We start from the raw sequence: 23,553 nt of genomic DNA on the forward strand, positions 1-23,553 counted from the left end.
TGAATCTCAAGGTAGTGATTCATATGGTGACATACACATCATTTGATGATCAATTTACTTTGAATTTTGAATTCCTTTGTCTATCCTGCCTGTTATTTCCTCAAAAAAAATTCCAACAGGTTTGCCAGGTAAGATTTCCCCTTAAGGAAACCAGGCTGACTACCACTTACTTTATCAGTTTGGTTCAAGTGCTCCAAAACCGTATCATTTTTAATGGACTCCCAACATCTTCCCAGCCACTGAAGTCAGGCTATCTGGCCTATAATTTCCTTTCTTTTGTCTCCCTCCCTTCTTAAAGAGTGGAGTGGCATTTGCAATTTTCCAGACCTAAACAGAGATAAACTGCAGATAATTATAGATAAACAGGTGTTCAGAACTAATATGGGTCAGATGTAGCACTAAAAATACAAAGTACAAGCACATCCACATTTAGTGATGGCACAAAATTATTTGGGCACGTGAGCAGCAGTGATAACAGAAAGAGGTTTCAAGGTGTTTTTAAAATATATAAATATATATATAGAGAGAAATATATTTGCTTATATATATTTAAAACAAATTCTGAGTACATTTTAAACGTGAAATTGGGAATTGTAGTTAAAAGGAGTCTAGGTGAAATTATCTTCAAGTCTCGGAAAGTTACAATGTGAATGCAGCAAATGTAATTCAAAGTTCAAAGTACATTTATTAAAGTATATATACTATATACAACCTTGAGATTTATCTCCTTACTGCAAGCCACAAAACAAAGAAACCCAATAAAACCCATTAAAAAAAGACTGTCAAACACGTAATGTGTGGTAAAAAGAACCAGTCGTGTAAACAATAAAAGCTAAACAGATGACACTCAGAGCTAAAGTGAGTCCATAGCCTCAAAGCCAGGTCACTGCTGTAGCCGGTCCAGGAGCCTGTTAGTCGCAGAGTTTATTATAGTTACATGCATTGAGATACAGTGAAAAGCTTTGTTAACATACCATGCAAGCAAGTCATTCCATACATAAATACACTGAGGTAGCACAAATGGAAACACAATAACAGACTACATATAGTGTCAGATCTACAGATAACATACACTGCAAGGAGACAGTTAAGGTGCAAAGGCAATGGTGAGCTAGACTGAGGTACAAGATGCCCATTCAAAAGTCTTATAACAGTGGGATAGAGCTGTCCTCGAGTCTGGCGGTACGTCTCGGGTTTTTGTGTCTTCTGCCTGGTGACAAGATGTGGAGGAGTCTGAATCAGAATCAGAGTCATCACTGACATGCTGTGAAATGTGTTGTATTGCAGCAGTAGTACAGTGCAATGCATAGTATATGCTGTAAATTACAGTAAGTAATAGAGAGAGGTAGTCTTTGTGGATTCTTGGACCAATCAGAAATCTAATTTGCAGAGAAATAGAAGCTGTCCCTAAAGCATTTACAGTGAGTCTTCAGAAGGTAGTTATGAGAAATGTTCTGAATTGTGTGGGTCCTTCATGATAGGTCCTTCCCGAGGCAACACGTTTTAAAGATGTCTCACTGGAGGGGAGGCTAGTGCTCACAGTGGAACTGGCTGCGTTTACAACCTTTCGCGGGGTTTTCCGATCTTGTGCACTGGCGCCTCCACACGGGCAGCGTTGCATTTGCTAGAGCCTTTGGTGCCATACAAAATCTCCTCAGAGTTCTCATGAAAGATAGCATGCCTGCTTCGTAATTTAATCAGTATGTTGGGCCGAGGATTAGTCTTCAGTGATGTCAACGTCCAAGAACTTGAAGCTGCCTACCTTTCCCGCTGCTGACCGCTTGGTGAGAATGTTATATTAGCTGCTTTCCCACAGTCCCTTATGCAGGATGATACTCTAGCAATTGTGTCTTACTGCAAGGTTAGTAAGGGCACGCCTAGTGCACTGTGTACAGTGGACTGCTCTGTTCTTAAAGGATGTCACACTCCCCTCAGAGGAAGTGCAGTGAAAGTTCACCAGACTGAGTCCTGGGGATGGTGGTTTTGATGTTCGATGAGAAATTGAGTTGAGCCAGACACCTTCTCCAGTGTCTAGTAAAGTAAGAAGTTCACTGAGGCATACAGAGAGTTGGAGGGCCAGATTTTGTCCCATTTCCCAGAGATGTGCAGGTTGGTAGGCTAATTGGCGACTGGTGTGTGGGTGAGCGGTAGAGTGAAGCGAGTTGATAGAAGTGGGTGTGGGGAGAATAAAATGTGATGCGTGTAAATGGGTGATCCATCTAAATAGTGTGTGCTCGGGCCAAAGGGCCTGGTTTCGTTCTAATATTCAATGGCTGATGTTCTGGAGTAGCTCAACCAGTCAGATGTCATCTATGGAAGGAATTCAGACCAAAACATTGACTAGTTATTCCCCTCCATAGGTACTGTCTGACCTGTTGAGTTCCTCCAGCATTTTGTCTGCATTGCTCAGTATTTCCATCATTTTCAGAATCTCTTGAGTTAATGGCTAATATTGTGTACCAGAGCAAACTCATTCAATAGATGGAGGTACTGCCCTCTGAGCAAAAGGTAGGGACTTTTTATTACTTAAGTTAGTGTCAATATTTTAATTATTGTTTAGCATGTGAGTGCACCTCACAGGTTTTTAAATGCAAGCAAGTTTAATATTTGATTTAAAATATTTTATTCACAACATTTTTGTTTCATATCCCATGTGCCTCAAGTGTTAATATGTTGACAGGTGTATGGTAGCCTATGTGATTGGCTCACATCAGTTTAAACCCCACCAAGGCAATTGAAATTATATATAAGATCCTAAGATGTCTTGACAGGATGCATTAGGAGCAAGACTAGACTGTTTTGTCTGGATCAACATCTAATTAAATTTATGGTTGAACTGTTTGTATCTGAAGTCTGCCTTCCCACTTTCCTCTGGTAACCTTTTACCCCTTTGATTACTGAGAATTGATCTACCTTTAGAAATATTCAACGACTGTACTTCTACCGCCATTTGAGAAAGAGAATTTCAAAGACAACAAGCACCTGAGAAAGAGAAAAAAGGTTCCTGCTGCTTTTTCTCAGCAAGGGTGCAGAGAAAAATTGCGAGGACTTGAACACCTGCGCTGTAGGGAGGGAGTGTCCAGCAAGGTCCTTATTCTTTAGAACAGAGGGGAATGAAGAGAGGAGAATTATGACAAGCATAGGTAAGGTGGGTATAATACTCTTTTACCCAGGGTAGGGACACCCAAAACTAGGATGCATAGTTTTCAGGTGAGAGGGGAAAGTATGCCTACCTGAACCATTGTTTCTGGCAGCTCATTCCAAATCACACTGCCCTTTGCATGAAGAGGCTGCCCAGCCTTTAAGACAGAAGTCGACAGAATTCGCCTACAAGGCAGGTCTCACCCCTGCTGGCCCTCCATTTTCCTAACACCACTCTCCCCGTTGTTGTCTCTTGGCCATTTGTCAGGCTTCCAACCCACTCCTCGATCCTGATCACAGGAAAAAACAGGCCCTGCTCAAACTGTGCCTGCCCTTAACACTTGAGGTGTGCTTTTCTGGTGATAGTTCACGGAATCTGACACTCTCTATTCACAGCAATCTGCAGCAGTCTTATCTACATTGGAATAAAGTGCACTTTTATTTAAAAGAATGTGTCCTCAGGCCATCCTACAGAAATGCATGGCATGTGGGCCTTGACCTCTGAGTGAAGGTACTAAGTATTGTCCACAAGGGGGACAGTGATGCAGTGTGTGGGGCTTGGAAACATTCTCTTACCCAGTTGTGTTTTGATGAATAACAGGATTACTCCACGAATCATAGATTTATGTAGCACAGAAACCAATCCTTTGGCCCACAGTGAACAGTAGGTTCCTGGGGAGTGTTCTAGAAAAGAAGGACCTTTGGACCACAATACATGGAGGTGAGGAAGACTTTTAGCACGCTGGCCTCTGGCAGTCGGGGCATTGAGTGGAGACAGTATGCTGATGTTAGTGATGTCTCATTTGAAATGTCAGGTTCAGCTTTGCTCACCCAGCTACAGGAAAGATGTCATTAAGCTGGAAAGGTGAGGGAGAGGTTGACAAGCATATTGTTGGGATTCGAGGGGCAGAGATATGGAGCGAGGTTGAGCAAGTGGGGAGTTTTTTCATTGGACTGTAAGAGAATGAGGGGAGATCTTCAGATGTGTATAAAATTACAAAGGGTATGCATAGGGTCAGTGCTCACCGTCTTTTTCCCAACAACAAGAGGGCATATGTTTGAGTTGAGAGGGGAGAGATATAATGGGAAAGTGAGGGGTACCTCTATTATATGGAATAAGCTGTCAAAGGAAGTAGTTGAAACATGTACTTGGATACATAGGTCAAACTTAGGTAAATAGGACTAACATAGATGGGAAGCTTTGTCTGCATGGACCATTTGGAGCAAAAGGTCTGTCCCATTCTGTATGAATCTGTGACACTGTCCATGATGACAACTACGTTCCAACCTGCACTAATCCCATTTACCAGCAGAGGCAGATGGTTTTACAACTTTTCAGATGTCTCTCCCACTCTGCTGGTTATTAGCATCTCTTCCTCTCCCATTCCCTCTCCCCCACTTACTCTCCTCTTCCCCATTCCCTCTCACTCTCTCTCCCTTTCCCCCTTCCTCTCTCTCCCTTTCCCCTCCCTCTCTCTCTCCCCACCCTGTCTCTCCCACTCTCTACCCCACCCACACTCTCTCCGTTCCCCACTCTCTCCTTCTCATTCTCTCTTCCCTACCCACTCTCCTTCTCTCATTCTTTCTCCCCCACCCACTCTCTCCCTCACCCATTCTCTCTCTTCCTCATCCATTCTCTCATTCTCTCTCCTCCACCCACTGTCTCTCCCCCACCCACTCTCTTTCTCTACCCCCCCCCCACACTCATTCCCTCTCCCTCACCTTTACCACTGGTCATTCTGTATTGACTTTGCAAGGTTATTTTTCACACCTGGTTCAAGCAGTTTCACAACAGTGTTGACCTGATGCAGCTGTACTGTTCTTTGATCTTTTAGATAATCCCTCTAATCCCTCTCTTTGTTTCCACTGATCCTTCATACTTTTGGGACTGTTTATCTGGTCGTCTGTATTGGACCTTCCCACCCCCATCTTGAAGCGGAGATAAACGTGTAACAAGAGGGATCGGCTTCCAAAATGCTCCATTAGCACCTGGGGTGCAATGATATAGGGGCTCAGTTACTGGACTTAGCTCCCTACACCGTTGATCTAGCGATATGAGTTCAAACCCAGCCAGGACAGCTGAGGATTTTAAATATTTCTGAAATTAACTTGGAATCTAGAATTCGAACATACGGGACAGAAACACATCCCTTGGCTCATGATACCAGTACTAACCATCATGCCAGGTTTAATAAAATTTCTTCTCATCACATGTCCCTCCATTCCTTGCATTTTTATATATTGGCAACTATTATCACGAGTGCCAAGATACGGTAAAAAACTTGTTCATACACTGTTCATACACGTCAAACCATTACGCAGTGCTTTGATGTAAAATAATAATGCAAAATAAGGTACAGAATGGAACAGCTACATGCGTCTATCGAACAGCCTTGTAAAGGTCTCTATCCGCTTCCATCAGCCCCCCCCCCGGCAGTCTGTTCCAGGCAGCCACCACTCGGTGTGAAAAAGCTGCCCCACCTATCTCCTTTAAACTTCACTCCTCTCACCTTAAAGCTGTGCCCTCACTACTGGACATGTTTACCTTGGTAAAAAGATTCAGACTATCTCCCTTACAGCACGGCGCTGTTACCGCCCAGAGCGTTCCAGAGACTGTTCAATTCTGGTGCCATCTCTGTATGTCCTCCCCGTGGAGTATGTGAGTTTTCTCCGGGTCCTCCGGGTTCCTGCTGCAATCCAAAGATGTACTGCGAAGGTTCATTGGTCATTGATCAGACCCCACTTGGAGTACTGTGTTCGGTTCTGGTCACCTCACTACAGGAAGGATGCGGATAATATAGAGAGGGTGCAGAGGAGATTTACAAGGATGTTGCCTGGATTAGAGGGCGTACCTTATGAGAATGGGTTGAGTGAGCCCATTTCTCCTTGGAGCGACGGAGGATGAGAGGTGACCTGATAGAGGTGTATAAGATGATGACAGTCTATTCACAGCTTCCACTGGATTCTCTCCAATGCTAGCACATCCTTTCTTGCAGTGCCTTAAAAATGTACTCGGCCCCCAACCCTTTGTTCACATAATTGAGTGTATTAAGGGATTTTGATCCATTTAACTGAGAGTTTTTATTTATGAATCACATTCTCCTTTTTTCACAATAGAGCGCACACATAAGCAGGGAAAATTGTAAAGCATGAAAACTAAAAAATTCAAAAATTGAAATGTCACAAGTTCAAAAGTATTCATCCCCCTCCCTGCTCATTACGTAGTTGAACCACCTGTCGCAGCTAGCTTCTTTGGATAAGACTCTATTAGCTTCACACAATGTGATGGAGCAAGATTTGCCCTTTCCTTCTTGCAAAATTGCTCAAGCTGTCCGGGTTATATTGGGAGCGGCAGTGGACCGCAATCTTGAGGTCTTGCCAGAGGCTTTCCAATTGGGTTAAGGTCAGGACTGTGACTGGGTCGCTCAAGGACAGCAATTTTCTTCATTTGAAGCCACTCCATGGTTGCTGCGGCTGGCTGTCCTGCTGAAAGACAAAGTTCCTCCTTAGTTAAAGCTTTCTGACAGAGGCTAGCTGATTTTTATGCAGGATCTCTCTGCATTTATCAGCATTTGCCTTTCCGTCAATCCTGACTAGATTTCCGGTCACTGCTGCTGAAAAGCATCTCCATAGCATCATGCTACCACCACCATCCTTTAGAGTAGGGATGCTGTTACCTGGCTGATGCACAGTATTAGATTTATACCACACATACCTCTTGGTGTTGAGGCCAAAAAGTCCCACTTCTGTCTCATCCAACCCCAAGACCTTCCTCCACATCTTTACAGTATCTTCTAGGTGACACACTACAAAGTCTTTATGGGCAAGAATATGGTTAGCTGTACATGTGGCATAAATCTAATACTGTGCATCAGCCAGGTAACATCATGTCCAGATGAAGGGTGTCAGCCCGAAATGTCAACTGATTATTCCAAACTATAGGTGCTGCCCAACCTGCTGAGTTCCTCCAGTCTTTTATGTGTGTTGTTCTGGAATTCCAGCCTCTGCAGAATCCCTTGTGTCCATCACAGGTAGATTGAGAGATCAAGAGTTCATATTTTTAATATAGAAGGTGTCCTGTAGGTTAGTTAATTCCCAGTGAGAACTTTATTAAGATAGCCGTGTAATTTTTAGCACCAGTCTAACTGGGGTCAGTACTGTAGTGGACCCATTGGTTAAGATCACACTTCACACTTCACACAAGATGGAGACAGATTTTTGCTGGAAGTCATGTCTGTGAGGAATGCTCCACAACGTATCTCATTGACAAAGTCAGCATTTTGTGAGGTCTCTCACAGCCAAACACAGTAGTTAGTGCTACTCTTCACCTAGAGTAGGCACAGGTGCCCATTGTCAAGTTTACTGCCAAGTGCACAAATGCAATGCACTACAGGTGCAACTCGCTTGCAGCCATACCACAGGTATGTAGGTTCAGACAACACACAGTACATAGATGATATATAAATATGACCAGACAATGAAGAAAAAGCCTGTGCAAAACAGGACATCAGTGCAAAAGAACCAATCTGAATAAAATCCATGTTTACAAGAGCTAGTCACTTGCTACTGAGTAGGGCAATTTATTTCCAGAGTTTTCAGTATTATAATATTCTTCAGAATTAGATCCATCCTAGGCCTGGTTTCTGGGATGGGAGAGGATACATGGGAAGGCACCTCCTCCCCACAAAGTCTTCCATTGTTTGGGGCTCATCTCTCTGGAGAAAGCTTTTGGTCATCTGTCTGTGGAGTAACAGTGCTGCCCACTGGCCAGTGTCTGTGGCCTATCAGGTTAGGTGCGGAAGAGAATGCAACCAATCACACAAGCTGTCTATTGGATAATAGCCAATCACATGAACTGTGTACTGAAGGCTAGCCAATCACATGAGCTGAACAATGGTGGGTAGCCAATCGTGTGAACAATGAGTTAGAGAGTCATCTGTAGTACTTGATCTGTAAAAGGAGTATGGTCGATCATGTCAGCTGTTTATGGGAAATGGCAAACACAAACAGTTTGTTAAAGGGCTGCCTATAATATGTGAACTGTGTAAGGAAGTGGCCTATCACATGAGCTGTGTTATGGAGGATATCCAAACACTTGAGTTCTGTAAACAATCATGAGAGATTTTTGATGAAGGCTAACCAATCACATAAGCTCCTTATTGAAGAATAACCAATCACTTGAATACTGTAATAGAGAATAGCCACACATGAGCTCTATAATACCAATCACATGAGAGCTGTAATGGGAAATAGCCAATCATGTGAGCCATGTCATGGAGGATGGCGGATCACATGAGCGCTGTAATGGGGAAAGCCAATCACGTTAGACCTATAACGGAAGATGACCAATCACGTGATTTCTGTAATGGGAATAAAGCCAATCTTGTGAGCCCTCTAATAGAGAAAAGCCAATCACGTGAGCTCTTTAATGGAAATAGCCAATCACGTGTGCTCTGTAATTGAGGCTAGCCATTCTCAGGAACTATGCGGGCCTGATTTGACATGCTCCTCTTTTCTATCTCCCTCCCCTCCCTATCCAGAGGATGCCACAGCTACCTGCTCCCTCACCCCGAGCCGCGTCCACATCCCGTTGGCTCTGGGAGGCCACCATTCCGCCGCACAGGCCATCACCCTGGAGCAGCTGAGGGAGAAGCTGGAGAGCGGGGAGCCCCCGGAGAAGAAGCTGGCACGGTACTCAGAGGAGCAGCAGCGCCTGATGCAGCAGGCCCTGCAGCAGAACCTGTTCGCCATGGCAACCCACATGCCCATGAGCATCAAAATCAACGGGAAAGGTGAGACCCCTACTTCAGGCTCGTTGGGCAACCCGGGGTAGCATATTGCTCTACAGAGCAAGTGACCTGGGTTCAAACCATGCTAGTGTCTGTAAGGGGTTTGTAGGTTCCCCCATGACTGCGTGGGTTTCTTCCAAGCGCTCTGGTTTCCTCTCACAGTCCAAAGACGTAAGGGTAAGGGTTACTGGGTTGTGTCACTTGCAGACTGCCAAGCATAATCTTTGGACTGACACAAATTACACCTTTCACTATACACATGTTTCGGTCAATGTGTGGCAAATGAAGCTAATCTTTTTTAATATAGATGGTGAATAGAGTTGATCCTTAATCCTGTGTACAGACTCTGGATCCATTGTAAGGGGTTTGTAGGTTCCCCCATGACTGCATGGGTTTCTTCCAGGCGCTCTGGTTTCCTCCCACAGTCCAAAGACGTAATCTTTCACCCCTCCCCAGGGTACGGGGTATGTCAGCTCCTTGGTCCTGTCCGTGGCAGCCTGGACAAGTTGCAACAGACAGTCTGCTGCAGGAACTCGGTGGGTCGAGCAGCGTCTGTTGGGGGGAAAAGGAACTGTTGACGTTTCAAGTCGAAATGCTGCATCAGGACCTGAAATATCGACAGTTCCTCACCCTAACGGATGCTGCATGACCTGCTGGTTGGCTGTTGGAAAGATTCCAGTATCTGCAGTTGGTTCGAACAAAGAATATAGAACAGTAGCAAATCAAATCAAATTCAAGTTTAATTATCATTCAACCATATGTGAATATAACCAAACCAAACAGCGTTCCTCTGGGACCAAGGTACAAAGCATACACAGCACATTCAAAAAGCGAGTAAAAAAAATATATTGACGTGAAAAAAAAACTATACATAGCCCTAGTCCCTGAGTGACAGGCCCCGCAAATTGATGGTGCAGTTCCCAGCAGTCCGCAGACAAACACGCACAGACATGCAATCCAGCTTGTCACTGATCGATGGGAGAGGCCAGCCCTCAACCGAGCATGGACGCCACATTACACCGCCTCCGGTGCAGCGTGGACTTTATTCTTTGGAGTGCAGAAGCATGAAGAGGTGTATAAAATAATGGCAGGCACAGAGATGGTGAACGAATTTGCTTTTTCTGTGTTCTAATTCCTCACACCAAGGATGCTGCTTGACCTGCTGAGCTCCTCCAGCAGATTCCAGCGTCTGCTGTCTCTCATCTCACTGTCTTGACTGGGTGAGCAAATAAAAAGCAGATGACTTAGATTTGGACACGTGAAATGTTAAACACAGGAGATTCTGCATCAGCTGGAATGGCTTGAGCAACACACACACAGTGCTGGAGGAACTCAGCAGATCAGGCAGCATCTGGGCAGAGGAATAAATAGTCAATGTTTTGGGCCAAGATCCTTCATCGGAATTGAAAAGGAACGAGGCAGATGCCAGAATATGAAGGTGGCAGGGAGGGGAATGTGTTCAGGGAGGGTGAGGGGGAAGATAGATGGGTGGGGGAGGGAGGCGAAGTGAGAAGCTGGAAAGTGATTGGTGGAAGAAGTAAAGGGCTGAAGAAGAAAGAATCTAATAGGAGAGGACAGTGGAGTGTGGGAGAAGGGAACCCCAAAGTAAGATGAGAAGAAAAGGGGTGAGACAGAAACGAGAATGGAAAACGAGGGGAGGTGTAGGGGACAAATTACCAGACACTAGAGAAATCAATGTTCAGGCCAAGAGGTTGCAGGATGCCCAGACTTAATATCTTGCAATATCAGCTGCTTATTCTCCTCCACCAATGTTGAGTTCCTCCAGCGTTTTTTGTGTGTTGCTGTAAATTCTGTCAGAGCATTGAGGGCTGTATCAATCACAATGAATATGGGCCAATATGCGCAAGTAGGCTTTTTCCACTGAGTCTGGGCAGGACTGGAAGAAGAGGCCATAGGTTAAGGGTGAAAGGTGAAGACAGTGGGAATAAGATGGGTGGTGTGGCAGCAAAGCATTCCTGCAGAGCCACAAAAGAACAGATATCAGGAGTTTATACTGAAATAGGAAGACAAAGACAATATTGCACCTCGGAGGCACTCTGAAACTCTGACCCATGCAACCGATGAAGGTCCCGACCTTGGACATCTCCACGTGAAACTCTGCCCGTGCCATGAGCTTGCAGTATCCGAGTGATAAAAGCCTACAGAGTTATTGCTGTAACAACGCAATAAAAGCTAAACCCTTGGACTACAGCCAACAATAATACAAGCTCTTATTCCCCATTGAACAACTAACTTACACAGCACCTTGAGTGCCATAAAGCAATCTGCCCTGTAGCCCTGCTGTACACTGTAAAGCAGAATCACATGCTACTTTGGATTACATGCCCCGGTTTGAGGATTTGACCAGGCTTGGTTACTGACCTTAGGTCCCCTGACAACCCGGTAGCTTCAGATGCCAGCCTAGCCACAGAATGTAGGCCAGACGGCACTCACTTCCTCTAAGATTATCAGAGATGCAAATAGATTCAAAGTGCATCCACGAAGAAGACCAGGTAATCCTATGTCAGTACAAGCCCCTGGTTGCAGCTCTGTGGGAGTGCTGCTCTGCCTGTCTGAGGCTCGTTCAGCTCTTCAAGTGGGATTAAGACAGGCGGTGCGGTAGCAGTTAGCAGTACCCTTAAGGTGCCAGTGATCACTGATCGAAGTTCGATTCCCACCATTGCTTGTATGTTCTCCCTGTGAATATGGATTTCTTCTGGGTGCTCCAATTTCCTCCCATATTCCGAAGATGTACGGGTTAGGATTAGTAAATTGTGGGAATGCTGTCTTGGTGCTGATACTTGTGGGCTGCCCCAGCACATCCACAAACTATGTTAATCGATGCAAATGAGGCATTTCATGTAGGTTTCAATGTACGTGTTTCAAATTATATTATTTTATGAGATCCCAGGACTAATTTACAACACAAACGGGTCATGGATGGTATAGAGTCACACAGTACAGAAACAGGCCCTTCAGCCCATCATTTCCCATGCCGACCTTCAAATACCAGACAGAAGACCTGGTTCCATGCTAAATTGTGGAGAGACGCCCATTTACATGGATCCCACGTTAATCCCATTGACGGTGGCCAGTTAGCCTACTAGCATACGTCTTTGGGCTGAGGAGAAAACCAGGGCACCCAGGGTAAGCCACACAGTCACAGAGAGAACGTGTGCACTTATCAGTTCCAGACTCTGATCCGTCACACCAGCCGTGCCATAGAGTCATAGAGGACTGCAGTCCCAGAACCAAGCCCCTCTCATACATCCAGACCCTGCCAAACTGTTACCCTGCCTGATCCTATCGACCTACACCTGGACCGTAGCCCTCCATACCCCTCCCATCCACATACTGTACTTACCCAACTTAAATGTTGCAATCAACCCGTTTCCAACACTTCTGCTGGCAGCTTGTTCCACGCTCGCACCACTGTTTGAATGAAGAAGTTCCCCCGCAGGTTCCCCTTAAATATTTCACCTTTCACCCAGAACATCTGACCCGTAGTTGTTGTCTCACCCAACCTCAATGGAAAAAGCATGCTTGGGTTTTCCTTATCTATAATTTTGTATACCTCTATCAAATCTGCCCCCATTCTCCAACAGTCTGGGGAATTGTCCTGTTCACCCTTTTCCTATGACTTAGTTCCTCAAGTCACAGCAACATCCTTGTAATTTTTTTCTGTGCTTTTTCAGTCTTATTGATGTGTCCCTGTAGGTAGATGACCAGTATAGCACACAATACTCCAAATGTGGCCTCACCAGTGTCTTACACAACTTCAACATAACATCCCAACTCCTGTACTCAATACTCTCGATTTATGAAGGCCAGTGTGCCAACTCTCTTTATGATCTATAACTTCAAGGAATTATGGATCTGTATTCCCAGATCCCTCTGTTCTGCTCTCCACATGGCTGTACCACTCACTGCATAAGTTCTCCCTTCACCAATCTAGACCCTAAGCCCCAGAAATTCCCTCTTCCTTCTGTTAAATTCATCCTTAAAAGCTATCGCCAAGCACCTCTAAACTGTTGGCAGGCACTCCCACCAAAAGTGCCTCGGGACCTGTTGTTTTGTTTAAAAGCTCTGTGAAAGGGGAGTCATTGTTGTGATGTAACCAGGGGCAGCAAGATTGTGTGCAAGTCGGTGAGGTTGTTCAAATCCTGGCGAAGCTTTAGTGCCACCCTGTGGAGTGTTTGTGAGGTGCAGGTAATTGAAAATAGTCCTGCCTGCACATGGAAACAGAGACATAGACAGATAGAGTCCTTCATCTCAACTCCAGTTTACACTAATCTCTTCACATTCTTATCAACTTCACCCCCCTCCCCCCCCAAATTCTACCACTAACCTACACATTGGGGGTTATTTACGGTAGCCAATTACCCTACCCATGTCTTTGAAATGTCGGAGGACTCCAGAGCACCTGGCGGTCACAAGGGTTACGTGAAAACTCATCACAGACAGGACCCAAGGTCAGGGTTGAACCAGGGTCTCCAACACTGTGAGACAACGGTTCTGAACGTTGCACCACTCTGCCACCCCAGTGTTCCTTCACTCTCACATCTGCAGTTTAGCCTGTGCTCTGTACAGGGCGAGGCTAGCTCTGATAGGGCAAGGCTGGTGCCCGTACTTGCAGTACAAGCTTCTCTGGATTAGTGAGCAGCTGATCACAGTGACTGGAAGTGAGTGTGGGCTGTGTGCCTAACATTTGTATGTCTGTACATGTGCCTGGGTAATAATGGACCCAGAGTCTGTACACAGGATTAAGGATCAACTCTATTCACCATCTATATTTACATGTTTTAGGAATTTGCTGTCCTGTCATGGTCAGGGCACGACGTGCAACAAAAAGCAACAACATTCAGTTATTATAAAGAACAAAGTATTATATATATATAAAAATAAACCTCATAAACTTTGAGGTTAAATTACAGATTTGAATAAAGTGTATAAATATGTAAATTCCAGCATTTATTTACAATGTAAGCAGTTTTATAAAAAGTGGTTTAAACTGTTTACAGTGCAGTGTGTGTGGGAGGGGGGGTAACAGATAGAAGGAGGTGTTGGGGGGCTAACTAGAATGTTTGATCAGATTAAAAAGAAACTTTTAAAATGGTGTGAAGTCTTTGTTTTAATAACCCTATAATACTTTCCCGAAGGGGGCTTTTGCAGAAGTCCATTTGCAGGTGGGTAGTGTCCTCAATGATTTTTCTCTCTGCTTCTTTGCCCTGGATACATACAAGTCTTGCAGTGATGGTAGACTCCTGACCTGACCGTCCGTGTCGTTTTTGTATATCACACGGGGCAGACCTGACTTGACTTCTGCTCCTTGCCTTTGTTATGTATCACTGTCCTAGACTGCCAGCGATGAGCTGCCCAGCAAGGTCTTTGATGTGAAGAACGGTTGAGTTCGATCATCAGTCTAAACCTCATCACTGTGCCCTCAGTGTTGGCAGCAAAATTGTTGGTCTGGGAAGCACCAAACTGTCACTTGGGTAGCCACTCTGTGGAGGAGGGGTCAGGGGTTACGTGCTCAGTAGCATCTTTATAGGATGTCACTGCCAAGACCAGCATTTATTACCCAATCCTGATTGCCACTGAGCCTGTGGTGGCGAGCTTCGTTCTTTTACCGCTGCAGTCCTTCTGGTGAAGGCGGTCCCACAGCCCCATCGGGGAGGGGGTTCCAGCATTTAGACCCAGTGACAGTGGAGGCACCTGGAGGTGGTGGTTTCGTTTTTTCCTATTGATCGAATAATTGATTGATTGATAAGCACAGTAACAGGCCTTTCCAGTCTAACGAGCCCACGCCGCCCAATTACACATGTAACCAATTAACCTAAACCGGTACGTCTTTGGAATGCGGGAGAAAAAGGGAGCACCTGGAGGGGACCCGTGTGGTCAGGGGGAGAAAGTACGAACTCCTTACAGGCAGTGGAGGAATTGAACTGGGATCGCTGTGCCGTAATGGCGTTGCCCCAACCAATGCATTACCGTGCTGCCCAATCCAGGACTTGCTGCTCTCCTTCCTGTGCTAAAGGTCAAGGGTCAAGGTGCTGGGGTGTGTAACTGCAGAGCCGCGATCCTGACCTCCACTGCTGCCAGTGAGAACGTTGCACGCTCGCCTTGCTCCCTGATGGAGGTGGCCGGGGAATTGACGAGGGGCGAAGGAATATCAGCGGGGAATGGCATTGCTCCGTGAGCTGCTTCGCGTGTAGAGTTTGCACGATATCCCTGTGACCTCACGGGTTCCCCAACATGCTCCAGTTCCAAGTGAGTCCCCTGATTTCCTCCAGGCGCTCCAGCTTCCTCCCATGTCCCAGTGCGTGGGGCCGTTACTGCTCGAAGCTGAGCCCGGTGGGTAGAATCCGGGAGCAGTAGATGGGACTGCGGTGAAAATGGCAAAAATGAGGCCTGTCACTGGATTGCTGTGAGGGACTGGTCGATAGTGGGTGCTGGGCTGCCGGGAATGTTTTTGTGCTGTTAAACGGTCTGCTGGAGGAACTCAGCAGGCCGAGCAGAGTCTGTGGAAGGAAAGGAATTGTTGGGTTTTTGGGTGAAAACCCTGACCAAGGACTGAGAGTGGAGAGGAGGCGACGTGGCGAGCATAAAGGGGAGAGGTGGAAGGGAAGTGGGGGTGAGAAAGGAGTTGTTTTACACAAGCGCATCGTGACATCCACACTCTGTAGTCAGTGCCTGGGTTTATGAAGGCAGTCATACCCAGTGCCTTCTCCACCACCCACATGCTTTAAGCAATGTGCTGTATGATTCCCTCTACAGATGATCGACAGGAGCTGGCCTTGAACTTGTCAACAAATGGCATCAGCAGCATTAACATGTCTATTGAGATTAACGGCACTCTCTACACAGGTAAGGCATTTTCTCTTGCTATTCCCAACCAGACAGCCTCCTGATGCTGAAAGAATGAGCATGTTCATTAATAAATTGTTGATTATTCTGAGGAATAATCATTAAGGACCCTCATCACCCAGGTCATGCCTTGTTCTCATTGTTATCATCAGGAAGGAGGTACAGGAGCCTGAAGGCGCGCACTCACCAATTCAGGAACAGCTTCTTCCCCTCTGCCATCTGATTTCTGAATGGACACTGAACCCATGAACACTACCTCACTACTTTTTTATTTTTATTTTTGTACTGCCTATTTAATTTAACTATATATCTACTGTAATTCACGTTTTTTTAAATTATTATGTATTGCATTGTACTGCTGGCACAAGAACAACGTATTTCACAACCTATGCCAATGATATTAAACCTGATTCTGATTCTGAATTTGGATTTCCAAACAAAATGCCTGTTTTTATTTAAATTGCACATCCAGGGAGCAGAGCACTTGTTATAAATATAGGGAAATTCCCACTCCTGATAATCTTCTATGGGATAGCGCTGCGGCAGGGAGACTGACATTTGAGTTTGTATGTTGGGATGGAAGGTTTTTACGATGTGACACAATTGGTGTTCATCCCAGCAATTCTCCATCTTCTGCTGTCTCAGAATGGAAGCAGGATCTCTGTCTCCTGGTTGGAGCATTCTTGACTGTCAATGAAATGGGCGTCTCTTTCTTCCAAACTATCCGTGACAGCCAATGAAGATCCAGGTTCAAGAGAAACTAAAAATATAAAGGGCAGCTTTATTTTGCCTAAAATGATTTTCAAGAATATTACCTGGACTCAATGGGATGGGTTATAGGATGAGATTGGGCAGGCTAGGATATTATACTTGAAGTGTGTGTCATAAGTTAGTCCTGAGAGCTCAAAGTAATATTAAGATAAGATTAGCTCTATTTGTCACATGTACATTGAAACATACAGTGTATAAAACTATGAATGGGGTTTAGGTAGGGTGAATGCACTCAGTCTTTTTCCTAAGGCTGGGGAATCAGGAAATAGACAGTCAGACAGACAGACATACTTTATTGATCCTGACGGAAATTGGGTTTTGTTACAGTCGCACCAACCAAGAATAGTGTAGAAATATAGCAATATAAAACCATAAATAATTAAATAATAATAAGTAAATAATGCCAAGTGGAAATTAGTCCGGGACCAGCCTATTGGCTCAGGGTGTCTGACAATCCGAGGGAGGAGTTGTAAAGTTTGATGGCCACAGGCAGGAATGACTTCCTATGGCACTCAGTGTTGCATCTCGGTGGAATGAGTCAGAATGTACTCCTGTACCTAACCAGTACATTATGGGGTGGATGGGAGACATTGTCCAAGATGGCATGCAACTTGGACAGCATCCTCTTTTCAGACATCATTCTGAAGTGAGAAGGGAGAAATTTATGAGGAACCTGATGTGTAATTTTTTACACAAAGGGTGGGATGTGTGTGGAATGAGCTGCCAGAGGAAGTGGTTGGGACAGGTGCACTAACTACATTTAGTAGATAATTGGACAGGTACAGGGATAGGACGGGTTTTAAGCAATATGAGTAAAACACAGGTAAATGGGGCTAGTATAGTTGAGCATCCTGATTAGCATGGACCGGTTGGGCCGAAGGGCCTGCTTCCATACAGAATGACTCTGTGACTTTGTTTTTATTGCTCCGGGTCCAGGAGTCTTGGATTTTAATCCTGGAGGCTCCCGGCAGACCTGAAAATTTCATAGCTCTGGAAACCTGTGGGAGCTCCTTTAGGATGCATTTTATTCCCAGAGAAACTCTTTGGGGGCTCTGTCTGAATGAAGGCAGTTACAGGGTGAGAATTAACTCTGGTACTTTCAGACAAATCAGTGAGAAAACCTCCCTGGAACACAGTGTGGGGAGGCTCAAGAGAAAGAAACCAGACTGATCTCAAAAACTCCCTTATGATTCCGAGAAACGGTATGGGTACAGGCCATTCGGCCCAAGCAGTCTCTATAGTGACCACTTTCTACCTCTATTTCTCCTCTAACCAGAGTGATGTTGTGCTGGTTCTTTCTTCCCCATGTGTCTCCAAGGATTGCATTCTCATCTCTGAGTCAGAGGCTTCGATAGAATTCTTTTCCAAGCGTAGAAATGTTAAGTACATTTAATGTGAGAGGGGTTAGCGTTTAAAGGAAATGTGCAGTGATTATTTTTTCACAGAGTGTGGTGGGTGCCTGGAATAGACTGCCAGGGTTACTGGTGGAAGTAGATGCAATAGAGGCATTTAAGAAGTTGTTAGATAGACACAGGAATATTCAGGGAGTGGACGAGACTACAAAAAGTGATGGGTACAGCCCACTCCATCAAGGCAAAGCCTTCCCCATCATTGAGCACATCTACAAGGAGCATTGCCACAAGCAAGCAGCCTCCATCATCAAGGACCCCCACCATCCAGACCATGCTCTGTTCTCACTGCCACCATCAGGCAGGAGGTACAGGAGCCTTAGGTCCCACACCACCAGATTCAGGAAGTTATCACTCTACAGTCATCAGGATCTTGAACCAGCATGAATAACTTCACTCAACTCAACAATGAATAGACTCACTTTCAGGGACTCTGTAGCTCATATTCTCATATTAATTTATATTTTTCATTATTTGCACTGTTTGTTTTCATTGGTTGTTTGTCAGTTTATTTTTGTATAATTTCCCACCAAATCTGTTGTATTTCTTTATTGTCCTGAACAGGGATCGCAAGGCTGTTTATGGTAACACATACACGTAGTTTGTAATACAAGTTTACTTCTGACTTTTGGATGTGGTTCATGTTCAGGCAGAAGAGATTTAGCCTAATTTGACACAAGGATTGAGGGCCAGTTCCTCTCATGTACTGTCCAATCTTCTTGCATAATTGTGGTAGACTAAAAACAAACTCTTTCTTCTTTCAGGAGTCCTGTTCGCCCAGCGACCCACCGTCCACGTAATTGCTGGGCCCAGCAGTAGTACTCCTGCCTCGCAGAGTACGACCAGTCCTACCTCCGTCAAGGGCCCTGCCTCGGCTGAGCCCTCCACCAGCGGCTCCCCCTGAGGGCGGGCGCCCAATCGCTGCATCAGGAAAAGGACTCGTCTCGATTGTATTTTTCTAAAATCTTAAAAAGGCAGGGAATTTAAGAAAGAAATTGAGAATTGCAAAAACAAAAGAGAAAAAAAAAGAAAAACCAAGCCAGTAAATGATTGCACAGATCTTTCCAACTCAAGGAACCTACAAGACTATTAATTTTAGAATATATTGCCCATCTCCTGGGAGGGGCTGTCAAAACCTGGTGTTGCCTTCGGGGTCAGAGGGCAAGAGTTAATTGGACCTGGGTGTGCAGATGTAACTTCCTGACCTCAGACTTGTAAAACCATTGTCAGTTCCTCGGCCTGCTTTTCTAATGGGAACAGCTTGTGCCAATTTGTCACTCTGCTCCTGAATCCATAGGTTGTGGTTGGGCCACAATGCCAGCACTGGTGGGAAGCTGTAAGTGCAGCGTGGCACACGTACATAGGCTGTCCCCTTAATAAAGAACTGATAATGGTAACAGCTGACTGGAAATGCGTGCACACTCAAGAATTTTAATATATTATTATATAAATATGCAGCCCAGCGATGAGAGTGATTCACAATGTGACAGTCTAACCTTTGTTGGCTACAGATTCAGATAGGAGGCAGTCCCAGGTGAGAATGAGTCTCATTAGCTATGATCAACTCCTTAAGAACTGTGAGTAGCGGCAAGTTTTTTGTGTGCTTATAATATATTCTTTGTGATGGGAGTCACCTTGAGGACACAAGAGATGGAAAATGCTAGAATCTGGAGCAACAAGCAACCTGCTGGAGGAACTCAGCAGGTCGGACATCGTCCAAGGGAGGAGACGAGTCCGCAGTGACCGGAAACGTCGACAGCTTCTTTCTCCTCACAGATGCTGCTCAACCTGCTGAGTTCCTCCAGCAGATTGTTACTTTGAGGGTGATGGTTTAAGAACACCAACTCTTAAAGGGTGTTGTGCCTTGGCTGGGGGTGGGGAGGGGCTGTGGGCTTCAGTGCCCCACAGTTACCGGGGACAGTCTAGCTCCCCGGCTTCCGACTGCAGCTCAGTGCATGGTGCTTTTGCTTCTGAGTTATAACTGCAAGCCCCACCCCAGAGGCTTCGGTAGAAAAGTCTAGGTGGGCGTCCCAGTGCGGTACCCAGGGACGGCTGCTCTATCAACAGTGCAGTCTTTCAACCAAGGCCCTGTCAGTTGGTCAGCGAAGATCCCAGGACCTTATTCTGATGAGAAGGGGGAGGGCGGGGTGCTTCCTGGTTCCCTGGCCCACACGTGTCCCGGTCAGCCGAACAGATAATCTGGCCACCATCACACAGACCGTCATGGGAGCTAGTTGTGCATAAAAATGGCCGCTGAGCTTCTAGCGTTACAGGGTCATGGAAATCAAGGCCTTTGGTGCCCACTACATTAGGGATCAGAAAGAGGACCAGCGCTGACAGACTTCATCCCCTTCCCGGACTAGCCCTCCTTGTGGCAGGAGGAGTGTGTGAGGCCTACAGGCCAGCTATGGATCCCCCATGGATACAGGCACCTATCTGCCCAGAATCATCTGAACCAGTGCACTTAATGCTGATCTAATGCAGGAGTTACGGTGTGTTTTTTTAAAAGTTTATTTTTACTGGGTTGGGGTGCAGAGGAGCGGAGAAGTTTGATGAGCCGAGAGAGAGTATGTTTGAATCGAATTGTAGGGGATATCCCATCAAGTGAGTATTGGAGTCAGAGATGCAGGGGTGAAATATGTACTTGGAGTGTGTACGGTGAAAGTGTTGTGAGACCCCCCCCCCCCCAACTTCCCCAACTTCCCTTATTTTAATCATGATGTGGCACTTATTGTTAAAAAAAAAAGTTGCATTCTGCAGTAATTCCTGCTATTGGAGTGATCTCAGTTTGGGGTGGGGCAGTAACGTGATCCCTAGCAGCAGACCCTGAGTTAGACAGTCCGAGTTCATGAGGATCCAGGGTGGGGTCTCAACACTGACCACCATGGCAACATTTTGCAGGGAGACAGCTCAAGGAAAATAATCTCAATCCAGGCTGGAGTCAGATATCAAAAGTAACTAACACAGTTAATAATGCGCATTAAATTCCTCTCCCAATTGCATCCTTGGTTCAGGTTTGGAGTCCATAGGATTGACCAATGGAAGGGACTGGTCAGTAATTTCCACCAATTGATTCCCTATTCTTGAACTTAAACCTGTTAGAGTTACCTTCCACTACCCCCACTAGCTGAGAGAGCCCCAATAGATATTGACTGAATGTCTATATGATTCACTAATGCACTTCAAAAGTAGTTGATTGGTTGCAAGGTGCTTTGACACACCCTGAAGTTGTGAAAGGTGCTACCAAAACGCAGGGTTCCTTCATCAACAAGTCAAGGGGGGGGAGGGTGGGAGGAAGAACATAAATCAGAACCTGATAAGGTTGTCCTTGTTCGTGCGTCCATCACAATCCCAGCACATCTCGTGGCTTTAATTTGGTGCTAGTTGGGATGGAATACCCAGCTCGGGGAGGAATTACTGGATGTGGTGGTCCACCGTGAGCAGTCTGGCAGATGGTCAGGTCTGTCAGTGTGGCGCAGTCACACGGAGAACCTACCAGTGTGGACAGTGGCATCACCTTCCCACTTTGTCCGAGTGTGCGTGGCGGGTGTATGCCAATGTGCATATATGACCATATAGTGTGTGTATTTGTATGTACGCATGGTGTGCATGTGTTGTGTATGGTGTGTGTATACACAGGGTCTGCCTGTGTGTATGAAGTGTGTGCATGCATATACACTATGTGTGTGTATGGACGCAGAATATATGTATTTTGTCTCTGTGGTTATGCAGTATGTGTGGGAGGGGAGGGGTGAGTGGTTTACCACAGATAATTTCCAACAGGTATTACCAGTGTGCATGCTGTACCTCAGCTAATACCCAACAGGTATTGATTTCTGTTTCTCATGGCTTCCTCCCTCCCCCACCCTAGACCAGTGGTGACTCCAGACCCCTCGACTTTCCACCTTACACGACCAACAGGACAGGTGGACCTCTGTCACCCCCTGTAGTGTTTGTACAAGAGTCTGTGAAGTAATGTCACTGTTTCACTGAGTGGAAAAGGAATCCTGCTTGACAACTAACCAGGTGGCAGTAGCTGGGAACTCCATACAATCCGAGACCAGAATCGCTCTCTATCGTGTTCACTGAATTTGGGTAATGGTGCAAGATGAGCCGTTACTGCCCTTGAGAAGATAGCAGTGAACCACTGCCCAGAGCAGAAGTCGGCACAACTGTGAAGCATTTCAGAGGGTGGCCCAGAGTTTTACAAATCTGGAATCATGCACAGGCCAGATATGGGAAGAATTTTAGAGTTCCTTCCCTAAAGGCTAAATCCAGTAAATGTAAATCCAGTTTTCATTCCCAGTCTAGTGTAATGAGACCAATGGATTGTTCTTCTCAAAGTTGGCATAGAATGAATGGACCAAATAGCCTCGCTTTGTGCTGTGATAATTTTGTGATGCTGTTTCCATTGGTAACAACTGACGGATTCAAATTCCTTTTTTTCTGAATCTCAGGGTTAACATGTGATTACAGACTATCCATGAAGTTCTTTATCTTGCCCTGTCCCCACTTGCCCACCCTTTGCAAAGAGCACCCTGTCACAGTGACTAACTCACAAAGGCAAACATTGTTTGGCACAAAAGGGTTGACCTTTGAGATGAAGAAACTCTTCCTGCAGCTACAAGGAGACTTGTCACAGTCCGTCCTGGAATACTCAGTTCTGTCAGGAAGTATTCTGAAGATAAACTGGCCCTGGGTTAGATTGGTAAGGTGAGGAAGAATTGAATAGATTCCTGTGTGGCTTAGATGATTGAGAGGAGATCTCATTGAAACCTATGGAAGAGCAGGATGAGCATTGGGAGAAACTTTGCCTGGCAGGCAAGTTCAGAAGCTACAAAGATTCAGTCAAGTGAAATGGAAAAGAGACAAATGACATTCGTATACAAAATAACCACCTTGCATTCAGCCATTTGCATAGATCCCTGCACTGGGAAAGTCTGTAAATCCTTGAACCTTCTCTTGCCCAGAGGTCATAGAAACATAAAACTTAGAAGCAAGCCCTCCCTCCCTCCATGTCATTGCCAAGTATCCTTCTGTGACAATCCCATTTGTTAGCACTTGGTCTGTAGCCTTCAGTGACTCCAGTATTCGTCTAGATGTTAGACCATAAGCCATTCGATCAGGGTTGATTTATTTTCCCTCCCAGGGCTATTCCCCTGCCATCTCCCCGTGACCTTCGGCACCCTCACTAAGCAAAAGCCTAAACACCTCTTCAAATATGGCAATGAATTCCACAGATCCACCAACCTTTGTCTAAACTCTTTATCTCTATTCTAAAGGGATGGTCCTTACATTCTGAGGCTGTGCTGACCGGTCCTAGACTCTCCCACGATTGGAAATAGCCTCTCCATCTCCTCTCTAACTAGGTCTTTCGATATTTTGAAAGGTTTCAATGAGATTCTCTCTTCTCCCCCCCCCCCCCCCCCACCATTCTTCTAAAATCCAGCTTGCACAGTCCCAAAGCCATCAAATGCTCGTCATGAGTTAGTTCTTCCTAGATGATTTTGGTGAACCTCCTCTGGACCATCTGTAATGCCAGCATATCTTTTCTTAGATAACGGGCCCAAAACTGC

General features: G+C 45.5%; 1 protein-coding gene across 4 annotated transcripts in view; it reads left to right on the forward strand.

Moving 5' to 3' along the window:
• Positions 1–21,231, forward strand: part of LOC132379059 (AT-rich interactive domain-containing protein 3A-like) — a 244,142-nt gene extending 222,911 nt beyond the window's left edge. For 3 of the 4 annotated variants that reach the window (XM_059946560.1, XM_059946562.1, XM_059946563.1), the window contains 3 exons: positions 8,682–8,933; positions 15,708–15,797; positions 18,742–21,231. In XM_059946560.1, the coding sequence (XP_059802543.1) occupies positions 8,682–8,933; positions 15,708–15,797; positions 18,742–18,881 (482 nt within the window). In that variant the 3' untranslated portion in view covers positions 18,882–21,231. Of the gene's footprint in view, positions 1–8,681; positions 8,934–15,707; positions 15,798–15,949; positions 16,221–18,741 lie in introns of those variants that run through there. The other variant, XM_059946561.1, reaches the window with a different exon arrangement.
• The last annotated feature ends 2,322 nt before the right edge of the window (positions 21,232–23,553 follow it).

This window comes from Hypanus sabinus, chromosome 21, assembly GCF_030144855.1.
Source record: "Hypanus sabinus isolate sHypSab1 chromosome 21, sHypSab1.hap1, whole genome shotgun sequence".
Taxonomy (NCBI): Eukaryota; Metazoa; Chordata; class Chondrichthyes; order Myliobatiformes; family Dasyatidae; genus Hypanus; species Hypanus sabinus.